This window comes from Bicyclus anynana, unplaced genomic scaffold, assembly GCF_947172395.1.
Source record: "Bicyclus anynana unplaced genomic scaffold, ilBicAnyn1.1 scaffold_104, whole genome shotgun sequence".
NCBI classification, from domain to species: Eukaryota; Metazoa; Arthropoda; class Insecta; order Lepidoptera; family Nymphalidae; genus Bicyclus; species Bicyclus anynana.
In genome coordinates this window covers 2,562-19,222 of record NW_026441263.1, presented here as the reverse complement: position 1 = coordinate 19,222, position 16,661 = coordinate 2,562, and the positions used below count along the sequence as shown (strand labels likewise).

Sequence of the window (16,661 nt, the reverse complement as noted above, 5' to 3'; positions counted from 1 at the left end):
GTTAGTATGATTTTGTATTACTGTTATATTGTATTTTTAGAGAAAAAACGTCATGTAATATTTTATTTTGACAATAATTTTTACTACTGTTAAAACAAATTATACGGTATTTAAGAAATAAAAGATAATATTAGCTAATTATCGATTTATTGGTGCTAAAGCTAGAACGAAACGTAAAATAATAATGATTATTATCGGAAATGCAATGCAATTCAATTTGAACACAGGCTTAGGGAAACGAGTTAAGTGACCTTTCAGGTACAGTGACCGTACAAGTGAATGATTCTACGTTGAATTTCCAGTTTTAGTTAGTTAAATAATTATTATATTTATCTAAGCACACTATAAATGTGAATAAATCTTTCTGTTTGATAAAATTTTGGTCTAACGATAAGTTGGACCTTGAATCAGAACATCTGCTACTTTAAAACCGGAAAATCGAAAAAGTCTCAATTCATCATTATCATCATAATTATCAGCCGATGATCGTCCACTGCAGGACTTAGGCCTTTTGTAGGGACTTCCAAACATCACGATACTGAGCCACCTGCATTCAACGAATCCCTGCGACTCGCTTGATGTCGTCAGTCCACCTGGTGGTGGGTCGACAAACACTACGCTTTAGAGCGGGGTCGCACTAGTAGTCTCAATTATTATTACTATATTTTTTGTATCACTTGATCCAACAGTTAATCGAAAGCTTCATATGATCTTGGTCGAACATAAAATATTATTATTCATCATCAACAACCCATGGTCAGCTCACTGTAGAGCACAAGTCTCCTCTCAGAATGAAAGGGGTTAGGTCTTAGTCCACCACGCTGGTTAAATGCGGATTGGCAGACTTCACACACGCGGAGAGTTATGAAAATTCTCAGGTACGAAGGTTTCCTCACGATGTGTTTTGTTTACTTTAAAACGAAACGAACATGTAATGTTTGATTTCGTAAAATGCACATAACTGAAAAGTTGGAGGTGCATACCCCAGACCTGATTCGAACCTATGCCTAATTATAAAGCTAAAGAGTTTGTTTATTTGTTTGATTGAACGCAATAATCTCAGGAACTACTGGTCCGATTTGAAAAATTCTTTCAGTGTTAGATAGCCCATTTATCGAGGAAGGCTATAGGCTATATTAGCTGGCACAAACGACGTTGTTGAAACTAACTTATGGTTAGGTTGACCAACTGGTCCTAGTGCTAATTTTTAGTCGAATATTTTTTAAGTACTTTTGTTTTTGTTTCAAAAGATGCAGTTTTGGAACCATTCGACTATTACTCCATGCCGGCTTTGTCTCAACTGGATGACTTCGACTTGTGTCTGAGAAAACCGAACTCAGTGTATTGCATCGTGGACTTCGATTTACTAGAAGATGGCACGCCGTTGTATCAATTCATTAAAGTAAGTCAACATGATTCAATACTTATTTATTAACACTGCGGTACTGATTTTTCTGTACTTTCCTCTGGTGCGGTACGAGGTTTTTTGACCCCATACTGAGACTGTATGTGGCGTGGTACGAGGTCGACCGACCTCGTAACTCTTGAAGAGACTAGGTGTACGCGGTCAATTGACCTCGTACCGCAGCGAACGTGTTAAATGAGTACATTAAGGGAGCTTGTCCACCTGAGATTTGCTATGAAGCTATGCTGCGAAGATGTGAAATCTACGTTACGAAAATGTGTCTATATAATCTATGACAGCCTCCGTGGCGCAGTGGACTTACAAGACGGAGGTCCTGGGTTCAATCCCCGGCTGGACCGATTGAGGTTTCCTTAATTAGTCCAGGTCTGGCTGGTGGGAGGCTTCGACCGTGGCTAGTTACCACCCTACCCACGAAGACGTACCTCCAAGCGATTTAGCGTTCCGGTACGACATCGTGTAGAAACCGAAAGGGGTGTGGATTTTCATCCTCCTCCTAACAAGTTAGTCCGCTTCCGTCTTAGATTGCATCATCACTTACCAGCAGTTGAAAAAAATAATAACTTTTGTTGTTTACTATGTGACTAAATGAAATGAGGACAATTAGCCTAATTGCCTATTACTCAGACCTGAATATTAGCACTTAATCATTACCCCCACTACCAAATGGATTTTATACAAAGTTTATAAGTGAATATATACAGAGGCTGTTAGTGTCCATACAAATGGGAATACTACTCATATTTAATAACTGCTAAATGTACATAATTATATTTTTGTTTGCTTACAGAACTTCTCAACTTTCTCGTATAAGAACTACAAGCATACAAAATTACACAGAGGAGTATGTGGTTCCGAACATTGTGGTCTAAATGACACCCATGCTAATGTTAGTGACGCTACTAAAGCTGCGCTGAAGGAATGCTTCAATAGAACTATTCACCAGGAATACGGCTTACAGGTATGAAAAAATTTCAGGCAAAAAATAATAATTTTCATTACATTCGCTACCAACGCCAGAGATAGTGTTATTTTCATGAGCAAAATTTAATTTTAGTCGAAAATACTATTAAAGTTACACAGAGCAGACATAATGTAAGTATTTTTGAACATACTTACCTTATTTTGACCTGACGTTAGATCTAAATAAACCCGTTTTAACGTATGTATAAAAACCCTGGATTAAAACAGAGTAGAGAATAAAATTATTTCTATAGGGTAAGTCCAGGATAGATGCCCCAGTGGGATAGATGACTCGATTTTTATTTCACTATGTTAGGAGCACTGTAGGAGCTAAATTTTACTGTAAGTAACGAGTCCTCCCCCCGCAAACCTTAGTGTCGGGAGGAATTTTGACCGGAATGCATGCGCTTCGTCTGTGTGAGTAAAAATCTTCCGCGGTGAGACGACAAAAGGCGCCAAAATAAGATTCGTAAGTATTTTCAACAGTGTATTTTTTCTCTCGCTTATAATGTCTATTTTTTTTCTATTTGTCTGCTTGCATTGAAGATTAGCCTATGTAAACTGATACATTTTATAGTAATTGAAACTTTTTTTTTGTTTTTATCGATAAAGGCATCTATCCCCTACAAAAAGTATAGTTGCCCCGTTTTTTATTAGGATAGATGCCCCTAAGGGCAACTATCCCCAACTGTTTATTATAAGTGTTGTATTGTTGCAGGAGAGCAAAATGCCTCGTAAATATGAAAGAAAACTGGGTGTTGTCCTTCGTACTGTAACCTAGACCGAAGACAGTATGCTAGCAGCATTTGAAGAAATGAAAAAGGAAGATAAATCAGATTTCTAGAATATAAGAAATACCATCCAAAATATTAAGACGAAGATTTGCCATTAATGGCAAATCATATTTTCAAAATAACTGTATATGTACTGTTGTTTTAAATTTGATTTACTTTTACTTTGTATTGTATTGCATCATATCATTGTAGTTATTATCTGGCATAATTATTACTAAAAAAATATTATATACATCCAGCATTTATTTTTATTTGTTTTATGAAAACATCCTGTAATAACAAAAAACGACTCGTGGCTCTTACATTCAAATTAAGAGAAGCTGGATTTCCGCCGGACCGAACAGCAATACGTCAGTTAGCATACCAGTTTGTTAAAAAGCTACAGCTAAAGCATAACTTTAACGAAGATGGCCAAGAAATTAAAATGAAAGTTATATAAAACACCATAAAGACTGATTATAATAATATAGTTTTTTGATTTCAGAACAAACCAACTACAATGTTTAAACTAAGTCGCCAATCGCCACTAAGGGCACCTATCCTCAGAAGCTTTTTCATGATAAGTCATCTATCCGCCACAGTAGGCGTCTATCCCATTTTTTAGAGGTCCAAAAAACTACAATTTACACAAAATCTATACAGTCTATATCAGAACGATTCAAATAATATAGAACATTAAGAAATATATTTAATATCTCCCAAAGAACGCAATGCTCTAAGATTATAAAATTCAGAGTTATTTAGCATTTTCAAAAAGTGGGGCATCTATCCTGGACTTACCCTAATATTACGCAGCAGAAAAAGCTGAAACGGTTACTAAGTATGTCTTTCTACAGTTACAAATTTGTTCCTTTTGCCATGCAGACCCTTGGCCATGTATTAATACCAATTAGTACCAAAAAAATACTCCGAATTATTTCATCGCGGCTAATTGCCTCGACCGGTGACAGAAGGGCTGGCTCAATTGGTCTGGCTGTCCAGTGCCCATCGCGGAAATGCAGTCAGTAATCTTACCACTATTCCACGTGGGCATGATTTGTATAGTTTTCTATTGTGTGCTTTCTAAATAAAAAAAAATACTGCGTGATTAAACAAACTGACTGTTAAATGTTACATACATTAATAGCTATTAGGAGAGATTATATAATTGCATCTAAAATAATGTTATGCTAAATCCTTCATCTTCCTCAGTAAGGTAATAACTAGCCCAAACAATTCTCTAAAAGATGAACTTTTGGGGCGACCCTTCTGAATTTTACTTACCTACTTTTTAAGTTTACCCGCGTAATAAAAGGATGTAAAATACTTTAACCCTTCATGAACTCCAAGGTTCCGTAATGGTCTTCACTAACGAGAAACGCTTGCGGCGTTTTCTAATTTCTCGACTTCCCATGGGTATAACTTCCAAAGGCTTGGTTTATTGCTATAATTATATACGTAGTAAAATCGGAGACAGATTTTAACATTTATTAACGTTCGTTATTTATCCATTTTATGAAACCGCGGTGTTTGGTAGTCTATACAAGAGATACTATATCCAGCTGTGATCGTTAAGCTATGGTCGTATGGTGTTAATGATGATGATGATGTATAGATACGTTTGTTTGTTTCTGTTATACCTACGTTAAACGGAAACATTCAGTTGAGTTTATGTCACATCGTTAAGTTATATATTTAAATAATATGAGCTACACAAGGCAGTCCATGTGAAATTCTCTTTTTAACAAATACCGCATTAGCCTTAGCTGATGTTTCCGGGTTAAAAGTAACTTTTGTTTAGCTTTAAGGTCCCATTTTATCACTGCACCAAAATTTATCGAAATCAGTTCAGCAGTTTGGTCATGAAAAGTTTTAAAACCTATAATGATGAATGAAAAATTAAAAAAAATAAAAAAAAAAAAAATTCCAATCATCACCATAAACTAGTGATTATCATTGTTTTTTGTTACCAGGTAGATTCTTTATCTGTGAGATATTGCAAGGCCCAAAATGACCACATACCAGTCGATACATTGGACTATATCGTAGGGGCATTATTGTTGCTATTACTTTTTGTGAATCTGGGATGTTCGGCGTATTACTTCCTGTGGCCAACGAAAAGTAACGAAGGTAAATTTTATTTATATATAAAAATCTAATCTATTTATAACAAAGCTTCACAGGAAACACTAGCAAGGTATGTTCTTTTTCACAAAGTAAAGTACTTTGTGAAAAAGAACGGCCTCTGATGATGACAGGTGATGAGTGATTTGGCCTCTTTACCGTGGAGCGATTATATCTTATTATTAAGTTTATTTATTTATTTATTTTTATTTAAATAAATAAATAAACCGAGACCTGTTCGCTAACCCTCATAAGAAGGCTCAAACTCACTCAGCGGGCGATGGAGCGAGATTGAGGTTTCTCTGAGTGATTGAATCAGAAATGAGGAGATCCGCAGAAGAACCAATGTCACTGATATAAATCAGCGAGTCGCAAAGCTGAAGTGGCAATGGGCAGGCCACATAGTTCGAAGAGCCGATATACGTTGGGGTCCCAAGGTGCTGGAAAGGCGACCCCGCTCTGGAATGCGCAGTGTTGGTCGACCCCCCACTAGGTGGACTGAGGACGTCAAGCGGGTTGCAAGAAGAAGCTGGATGCTCGCGACTTGAGACCGTTTTGTTTGGAAGTCCATGCTAGAGGCTTATATCCAGCAGTGGACGTCCATCGGCTGTTAATGATGAAAGTGTTCCCCTGAGCTATATAAGGGCTTAAAAGTGAGATCAATAAGTACGTGATCAAAACTTCTTTAATTAGAATCAAAAAAAGCTTATATTACAGACAGAGCACAGATAATGTAATATAAAAGAAATATGTGTAAAGGTAAAAAAAATATATTTACGAAGCCTTCGAGACCTTTCGCTTGACACGAAGCTCGATACATTTCTATTTTTTCTTTGCGTGATTTTTCTCGTCACGTCTGTCAAGTTGGATTTTTCGTGAGCTTCGACCTTCGACGAACTCCGTTTATGAATGTAATATATTTGAGTTAATAATTTAAGAATTGTGAATGAACAGATACATTTTATAAGAAATATTGTCAGTCAAAAAGTTACAATGTTTAAGGGAATTTATATTACGAACTGTTTAGGTCCACAATAATTCCAAATTTCTTTTGTCTTTCTTCTCTTCGGTTTCTTCCTTTATAGGAATGGAGATTTAGATATATTATATGACTTACACGCGGTCTTAAATAGGGACTATCGATAGTAGAAGATCCAAATTAAACGACCTTCACCTATTTGTTTAATGGATGACAAATGTTTATATCAAAATTGTTGATGATTGATGTTAAAAATATTTTGCGAGTCAGTTGTCTCAAAAACTCCTGGCCAAACATAATTAATGATAGTTAATAACGGTTAATAATCGTTTGGCCAGGAAATTTTTAGACAACCTACTCGCAATATATTTTTTACCTTAGCTTAAAACATTTTTCATCCATTAAACAGATTGGTGAAGGTCGTTTCTAATATGGATCTTAGACAATGAGTAAAAATGTCGTAATCATTTACATTTTGCTTTAGGTAACCGATTCATGTTGGCTTTCTGTGTCCAGAAGAATTGGAAGGCTCTTAAACATGGAGGCAGCGCAGAAGGTGGGATATTCAAATGCTTTCAAGCTATGAGGTAAATAAATCAAATTTGGTTTAATTGTTATTAGACTATAAGGAATACAGTAAAAGCTCCTTATTTACGCTTCCTTTATTCACGCTTTCACTATTCGCGGATTAAAAAATCGCGCCCCAATTCCTATATTTGCGGCTAAATATTTCGCTATTCGCGGATCTGACTGACGAAACTGACGTAAAATCTGCAAATTTAAACTTTAAATACCTATTGCCTAAATTGCGAATGGATGGTTTAAGAATACCACTGCTTAAAATCACTCTGAATAGAAAGAAGCTTTTAAAAAATGTCAAGCAAGAAAAAATTTCAAAATTCTTTAAACCATTGTCTAAGACTGAAGACAATAGTTAATCAATAACTTCAATTCATTGTCTTTTCTTTATATATTTGTTTTTTATTTTGGCACCTAAGAACTTATACTTATACTTATAATCCCATATAAAATACCAGTCCATATTCACGGTTTCTGTGTTTGCGACACATTTAGAGAACGTATTTCCCGCGAATAATAAGCTTTTAAAGTAAAATAATCCATCCCTTACTCCTTTTTTGTTAAAAAATATGGTAGCATGAATGTTTTTGGTCTCATAGATACAAACAACATTCAATTAATTCGCTCAACCTTTCATTTGATTAATGAATTGTTGAATTAATTAATTGCTTACTTGTCATTGTAGAAACTTTCAATTTAGTGATAATTTTAATTGATTAGGATTTGTTTAACCAAAAGTTTATTATTGTATTTATCTGAATTTTTTGGATCTTTTATTATTGTTATTTTGCAGATTTTACACTATGGTTATGATTCTCGGTCTTCATTCGATGATTTTCATTGGATATGGATACACTGAAAACCCGGAATTCATAGAGAAAGTAAGTCATTAAATAAAAAATACAATATATTTTTTAAAAAAGACCTATATGACTGTGTAAATTATAATAAACCTTTGGACTTTACGTAATTTGTGAATACAAATTCTATCTCTTGAGAATACTTCGGTGTGATTGTGAAACGTGCTTGGAGTTGCAAAGAAATCCCAACTCTTATTATAAGAATTAGACATGATTGTAAGAAAACCAAACAAATTTTTTATTTTTAATTAGATTTAGCGTTCCGGTACGATGTCGTGTAGAAACCGAAAGGAGTGTGGATTTTCATCGTACTCCTAACAAGTTAGCCCGCTTCCGTCTTAGACTGCATCATCACTTACCATCAGGTGAGATTGTAGTCAAGGGCTAACTTGTAGAGAAAAAAAAAAACAAAAAAACTAAATAGATGCCAGATTTTATTAAACTCAAAAATATGTCTAAAACAACCACAGCTGATCTGTAAGTTTGTCAATGTCTTGTATATAAACATGTTATTTTAGCTTTTATTTATTCAATTGATGTATTCACCGAATAACCTACAAGGGTCTTTTATGATCCAATAAAAAATGGCGTCTGTCAGCGCTGGGGGTTGTCTGAGGAAACGCTGAGGTATTCATATCTAAGGCTTCCTTACACACATAAGATTTACGCTTGTGCTTTATAAATGAAATTGAATAAAGGCTTCTGTTTTAATTTTATCCAATATATCTTTTCTTCTTTTTTGTATACGAGCAGGTATTCTTAAAATATTTTCGCGATAAAATGCTCAATATTTTGGCTATGATAAATAACTGAAAATTAAACTGAATTTTGTCGTATCTTATAGCGTTGACCGCAAAATATCGCACAATTTTGGAACAACTGAGAACACGAAATTTTCATTAGAACATGTCTCGACATATAATAAAAAGTATTAAATAAATATATTTAATTTAAATTAATTTAAGCACTTTTTTAATTTAAGCTCAATTAATAATAAAATTTAAAAAAAAGCAATTAGAAAACCAAAGTGAAAAACAAACATTAGTAAAACATTTAATAGGAACATGAGCTAACACCGCTTTTTCAAAAATTATATAAATATTTGCGACTATTTTGTCGTACGTATGTCTTACTGCATAAAAATCTAGGTTTTATGGTAGGTATACTAGACAGCTTTTGTTCCATTTATGCGGCCGAATATTTGATGAGTGTTCGCTAAAAGTTCTTTATTATATTTTTTGGAGACTTTTAACTTGATAAATATTAATGAAATCTCCGTACTTCATTATGTTAACAACACAATGTTCAAAACTCTAAAAAGAACTATACATATTCTTTAAAAAAAAAACAACGACTGAAGAACGCTGTTTTTTAATATACCTTCTTAGTTTCTTTAACGAAAAATTTTTTGATTCACAATTACACAGTAAGTACATTATTATTATTAACTAGCAGACGACACTCGGTTTCATCAGCGAAAAAAGTCCATTGCACCCGGGAATAGTTTAGCTACCAACCAGTGAAAGGATTTTTCAAATCGGTTCCGTAGTTTCCGTAGATTCAATGTAAACAAACAAACAATCAAATTATTCCTTTTTTTATTTGTATAAATTTAGCCCTTACTCGCACGAAAGTTTTTTTTAACGGACGTTAAAAAAGCGTTTAAAATAGTATTAAGTTAAATAAAAACGATGACGTGTGAACATATAGTTGGGAATGCATTTGTTGTATTTGGACGCTTTTTTAACGTCCGTTTATAAAAAAATTGTGCGAATAGGGGCTAATCCAATTTAAATGAACAAAATTATTCAACTTCATAATACTCGTAAATTCCATCTTGGAAGTACACTATTCTTGTATTAAGGGGTTATTTTTTTATTTTAAATTCCATTTTAATAAAAGGTTTATAATACGTTAATTCCTCAATAACATAACAGTAATATTAATTGATTATGAAACACTGCTAAAATTCACGTGATATTAGGCGGAGTATGCCCGACTAGTTTCGAACCCATACGGGGCCCTTAGTCATGAGCTGGTTCTTGCAACGCATGATTATGATGTATAACAGTAATACATCTTTCTGTATAATAAAATTTTATTATTTCCTACACATTGTTTGAATACTATTAGGCCATAATACTCGTAGTTCCAAGTAGCGTATCCTGACGTGTAATCACATTACAAGCAATATCAGGTCATCCGGAAAGTGTTGCAAATGCATATTGCGTGAACACACCTTTTATAGCTACTCGTAGCTACTGATTCATACCCGCGTTCAACGGTTCTTTTATATGTTCAAGTGATCGCTTAAATCTTTTGATGAGATGGCAAGGTTTATGATTTTTCAGTTGTATTGTATCTTTTGAAAGAGTAAGCTTATGTGTATTGTGCCTTTCATCATCATCATTATCAACCCATATTCGGCTCACTGCTGAGCTCGAGTCTCCTCTCAGAATGAGAGGGGTTAGGCCAATAATCCACCACGCTGGCCCAATGCGAATCGGCAGACTTCACACACGCAGAGAATTAAGAAAATTCTCTGGTATGCAGGTTTCCTTACGATGTTTTCCTTCACCGTTTGTGCATATACGAGTACAAAATGTAATACTTAAGTCAATTTTTTAAGAACAATATAAATACAAGGTACTTCGGCGGAGACTTCAGCCGTGGCTAGCTACCACCCTACCGTCAAAGTCGTACCGCCAAGCGATTTAGCATTTGGGTACGATGTAGAAGAAGGGATAAGTTAAGATTAAGATAATAATCCTAAAAAGTTAGCTTCTTAGATTGCATCATCACTTACCATCGGTTGAGATTGTAGTCAAGGGCTATCTTAAAAAAAAACTAAAAAACCAGAATTAAAGCTTAAAATTTAAGCCCCAATAGCTCAACGGTGTAGGTACCGGGCTCACGCCAAGAGGTTATGAGTTCAAACCTTGTCCGTTGGATTATTGTTTACCTACTCCTAGCACAGTGTCTTAGACTTATTGGAAGGGAATGATAATATTAGTCATAATAAAAATATTGATGGAAAAACCTTCTTAAAAACACGCCCATTTCGTGGGAATACGAGGGTAAAAATGATAACCTATGTTACTCGTCGTAAACGTAGCTTTTTAGTAATGAAAGAATTTTTTAAATCTGTCAAGTATTCCAAACCAACAATAACTTTACCTCTTTATAATACTAGTTTCGACCTCGTTCCTTTTAATATGTCATGTGTTTCTTTTCAGTCTTACGACGATTTCTTCAAGTCACTTCTATTCAACGCCCGAATAATCGTCCAAATATTCTTTGTGATGGGAGGATTCCTGATGGCTTACAAGATGATGTTGTACGCTGAAACTCACCAGTTCACATTACGAACTGTCCCTATGGCTATCGTCAACAGATGGTTTAGGTAAACTATCCTCTCAGACCAATTATAGAAGGATCTGTATCGCACTCATAGTCACGAACAAAACTGTCTGCTCGTTTTCTGAGGAAAACGAGCTTAGATTTTGGATATATCTTATACTAAACTAGAAGTTTTTGCCCGTTTTTTACACCATTTATTAACACAAAAAGGTATTTTTACGGAGCTCTTTAACCGACGAACACGATTACAACTATTTAACATCGGTTCTATAGAGACAGTTTTTATAATCGCATTAGATCGTTGATCATATACTTTGACAGAAAAGTAACGTCTAGCGAGGCAGGTCCTATACAATAGTTGGTCTGAGACTATCCTACTTGCTTGTGTAACAGTTTGTCTTTCTTTTTATTTGTTACTAGCGGACCATCGATCGTAGATCGTTAGATGGGCCTCAAAGCGTCGCGGAATTGTCATTGGTTTCGCACATTGAGTACGTCATCACTCGTAATACAAATTTCTTTATTCACGTTGTGGCTTCGTGTTTTTACACTTCAAAAATGAACACGAAGGTATAATTAAGGGATTGAAAAAAAAAAACAGCAAATATTTTTAAGTCCAACTCCACTCACAGCATTTGAAATAAAATTGAAAATTCAAAAACCCTTAGAAAATTATGAAATTCTTAATTACACTCTCGATCAAGTCATCAATATTATCTTTCATTTGAGACCTCACTGAGTATATTTGCAGAAATTTGGTTATTCTTCCCCACTTTCACCCCCCAAGAACTTTTAAACGGCTCAACCGATTTTCATCAAACAAATTATCTAAGAACACTCGCACTATAGTCACGTTTCATACAAAAAAACTTAATTGATTAAAATCGCTTCATCCGTTCGGAAGCTATGGTGCTTCAGACAGACCAACAGACAGACAGACAGACATTTCAAACTGATGACAAGAGATTATTTGTGTTTTAATAACGTATAGACAACAAAATTACCTGAGAAAATGCAGTTTTTTTTAAATCATAGTAAGACACTTAAATTTTTTTATATGTATTGATTGAATAAAATATATAAATAAAAATTAAGCAATAAGTAATCAATGTTTTGCCTAACTTGATTTAAGCCTCAAAATAATATTTGTAAAAATTACTATTCGTTTCTTTACTCGTACCTAACCATCTCCTGAAAATAATTATTAATATTGATAGTGAAACAAGGGTTGAAAATATTTTGAAATTATCGGGTTTTCAATGTATCTTAAGGCATCGTAAAAACAGTATAATTAAATTTGTTTTACCTACTCTTTGTTTTAAAATACAGACTTGGTTTTCTTATTTTAAAATTAATTTCTTATATCAATATAATTAAATCGGTACATTCTAGCTTGGATCAGAAATAACGTAACTAATAAATATAGAGGAGGTTCTTAAATACACTTTGGAATAATTTAAATGCCTCAAATAACAGAATTTCAAATTCTTTAAATTACGAACTTTACTCAGTCGGGGGTTAATTTTTACATTATGGATAATAACTAGCTGCAACCCGCGGTGTTATCCGCGAAAATTAAATATGTTATTTTTCCGGGATAAAAAGTAGCCTATACGTGATAATCCAGGATATAATCTATCTTAATTCAAAATTTGTAGTCACAACAAGAAAGTATACATACATTCATACTATCATAACCATCAGTTTTTCGGAAATGTCCCAAAGACCATGGATTTTTTCGCGATAAAAAGTAGCCTATTATTAATCTAGTGAAATAACTATCTACCAAATCCATTCAGTAGTTGAGGGGTTAAAGAGTAACAAACATCCAAAAATCCATACAAACTTTCGCGTGTATATTATTTCATTTACGCATGATGACAATACATCAATAATTCAAGGGTGTCACACTATTTACACTTTCTTCCAACCAGAAAACCGCACAGGGTCATTATTTTCCTCGTATCGTTTTTATCTTGGTATATAAAAAGCTACCCTGACAGACTGATTGATCTATCAACGAGCCCAAACGGCCAACAGTTTGGGCGTATCGAACTGAAATATAAGGCTCAGTCCAGAAAGGGCGAATTCGCCGCGATTCTCTCGCGCGTATTACGCGCGACCGTTGCGTCCACAACGTGCGTACCAACGCGCGAGCATTCGGGGAGAAATTCAGTGCGAAACATGGAGTTGCACTCGCTCTAGATTTCGCTCGTTAACTGGACGCAACAAGGCGTCCCCTAGTATCTCGACTCGCGCGCATTAGCGCGAATCACGCGCGAGTCGAGAGTCTGGCGTAGTGCACGCGATTTACGCGCGTATTTTTAATTCGCGCGATGCTTGTGGACGCGATGTATTTATGTCTAGTACTTCGACAACGCGCGTATGAATTCACGCCAAACGATTGGCGACGAATTCGCCCCTTCTGGACAAGGTCTAACGTAGGTACTTCATATGATGTAAGTAGGTATATCTTAAGCGAAGATAAAATCCCTTGAGTGCTCGAAATGTTAGTAGCAAGCGTAATACTGATGTACTGGTAATATTCAACAAAGAACAATTCCTACTGAAATATAATAATAATAATCGTTTATTTCTTAGTAATACACATTTATAACAAATAGCGGCCGAAACCTCCTTGTAGGTATATAATAACCCGTGTTAGGAGGCCTCGCTCAGGTATTAAAATTGCTACGTATTTTTATATTTTTTATTTTTATATCAGACAGATATAAAAAGACAGACACTTAGAATTAAGTAACATGTAACGAGTGGAAATCAGTGTAAAATATATTACATCAAATTAATATTTATGATTCATTTGCCGATCGAATAGAAGTACAAAAGATTCTTCTTTTCGGATAAATTCTTCTGATTTTAAATTTTTTGTCACTCAGATGGTTTTCGTTATTAAAGTTTATATTTTCCTAGGAATGCTGTTAAATATTTGAATAGCGTTTTACCTTGAATCAAATACCAATTTTATTTTCTTTTGTAAATTAAAATAAAACAATAGTGCCAAAAAAAATTGTGCAAATTAGAAAATTAAAATATGATATTACTGAGGGCCTAGTGGCAGTTTGATACTGTTACTATTGCGATAACATAAACGCAAATTGAAGCTGCGCCAAAGGAATTGAAACAGCCTCATCTAGTGGCACTACTGCACAACTATTTCAATTCCATATAAATTCGCGTTTACGTCAACGCGATAGTAACAGTATGAAAATATTGAAAACTCCCACTATTCCCCGACATATTCGTTACAATGTTTTTCAGTGACAAAATAAAAGTTATTAAAATAATTATATTCCAGGTTAATGCCCGCTGTCCTGGTGGTGATGGGTCTAGCAATGACCTGGGTCCCACATTTGGGGTCTGGCCCTATGTGGGACGCTGTGGTCAAGCGTGAGCGTGACTTATGCAGAAGCAACTGGTGGCAGCTAGTGATTTTGATGCCGAACCTCTTCCCGTTTGAACATCTCTGCTTACCACAGGCTTGGTGAGTAGGCTAGTTTCTTTATTTTTTTTTTTGAGAAATCCTAGTTGGTTTAGATGTCTCATCATCTGGTTTTTATTTACATCAATAAATCCGTAGTTACGGGACCCGAGACGAATCTAAAAATTTTATGGTGCGATGTTCAAAGTGCACGCCCCTTGTTCAAACGTTAAAAGGGAATAAGTATTGCTCGGGGTGTAAGGGGGAGGCTAGTACCAGTCAGTCTCCCCAACTGCCAGCCTCACCTGCTCGTGGTGCACCCTGCAGATGGACCGACGAGGCTCTGGCGACCGACGAATGGCGGTATATCCATTCCCACAGGCTAGATTACGAAATGCCTCAGGCCGGTGTCGGGCAGCAGCGACATCGGCACGAGAAATCTAGCACTGCGCTGACCAACCCGCATGCCCAGCGTGGTCAGTATCGGGCAAAACTTTATATGGACAGAACAAACACAACACAGCCCCTAGTCCCCGGCAGCCCCGCTATTCCTAGCTTTGGCAGCGGTTACGGTAACGGCGGGGCAAGGGGTGTTAAGAATCTCCGGCAGCCGACCCCCCACCAGGTGGACTGACGACATCAAGCGAGTCGCAGGGATTCGCTGGATGCAGGCGGCTCAGTATCGTGATGTTTGGAAGTCCTTACAAAAGGCCTATGTCCTGCAGTGGACGTCCATCGGCTGATATGATGATGATGATGAAGTATTGCTCATGTATCATGTTAAAAAAAGAGGATAATTATATAGCATAGACTCATCATGCTGCTGGTATTAAGAGAAACTCCTGGCCATGTAGTAAGCTGTTAATGATGAAACCATTCAACCACCAACTTCTAGCACTCTTATTATAGTGTTTAGGATTATTTATATGATAAAAATGCTTGGCATTGATTGCACAATACGGTGAGTACTCTATAGTTCTAGATAAATTTGTAATTCGGTGGTAAACAAAAAATAAAACCTGGCTGAGTTTATTGTGGGCTCTTCTCGGACCAAGACGCATTTGGAACCCTCGTAACTTTAATTTTAAGTTTTCGACTAATTATTATCACCACTGTTATTGCCTGACATTTTGAAAGTGCTAGTAAACTAAGTAACTACTCTTACATACTCTTAAGTAACAACTCTTTGACGGCCTCCGTGGCGCAGTGGTATGCGTAGACTTACAAGACGGAGGTCCTTGGTTCGATCCCCGGCCTGGACCTTTTAAGGTTTTCTTAATTGGTACTGGTCTGGCTCGTAAGAGGCTTTGACCGTGACTAGTTACCACCCTACCGAAAAAGATGTACCGCCAAGTGATTTAGCGTCCCGGTACGACGTCGCGTAGAAACCAAAAGGGGTGTGGATTTCATCCTCCTCCTAACAAGTTAGCCCGATTCCATCTTAGATTGCATCATCACTTACCATCAGGTGAGATTGTAGTCAAGGGCTAACTTGTAAAGAATAAAAAAAAAGTTAAATTGAAATAAATGAACTTTGACTTTAAATTTACGCTTACGAGTAGTTGCATGGATAAATGCCAGTGTAAAAAAATTAGATATAGAGCATACGAGTATACACAATAGGTATTAATAATATTATGCTGCTGACGCCGCGCGGTTTCACCCGCATGGTTCACGTTCCCGTAGGAATACGGGGGTAATAATATATAGCCTATAGCCTTTCTCGATACATGGGCTATCTAACACAGAAAGTTTTTTTCAAATCGGATCAGTAGTTACTGAGATTAGCACGTTCAATCAAACAAACTCTTCAGCTTTATAATATTAGTATAGATATTTTGCCCTATAGTAGCTTGTTAATAATGAAAACAACACAGGTAATTTCATACTAAGTAAAACGTGTGTGTAAATCAGATGTCCTCAGTCTTAAGAAACTTCGAGACCAAGGTTTGTTTGATAGCAAACTCATGATATTGTGTGCGGTACAGTTTGCTCTGTACAATATGTTGTAAGATTGCGTAAGTTTACACGACATAATGACATTTGTCTCAGAATAATCGCGCAATCAAAAACATTTTTGTGTGATGCATTATGATAAGTAACAAGCATCCAAACAAACATCCATTCAATCTTTTTATATATTAGTTTTTTACGGTCTTCG

The 16,661-nt window shown here is 35.6% G+C and overlaps 1 protein-coding gene across 1 annotated transcript; it reads left to right on the top strand.

Moving 5' to 3' along the window:
• Nucleotides 1-1,250: 1,250 nt before the first annotated feature.
• On the top strand, nt 1,251-14,563 carry LOC112053134 (regulator of hypoxia-inducible factor 1-like; the record flags this gene model as incomplete). The annotated part of the gene is given in 7 exon segments (XM_052890974.1): nt 1,251-1,402; nt 2,214-2,384; nt 5,133-5,289; nt 6,747-6,849; nt 7,635-7,722; nt 10,938-11,104; nt 14,378-14,563. Coding segments are annotated over 7 exon segments (1,024 nt in total), but the record flags the coding sequence as incomplete, so codon positions are not given.
• Nucleotides 14,564-16,661: the final 2,098 nt, after the last annotated feature.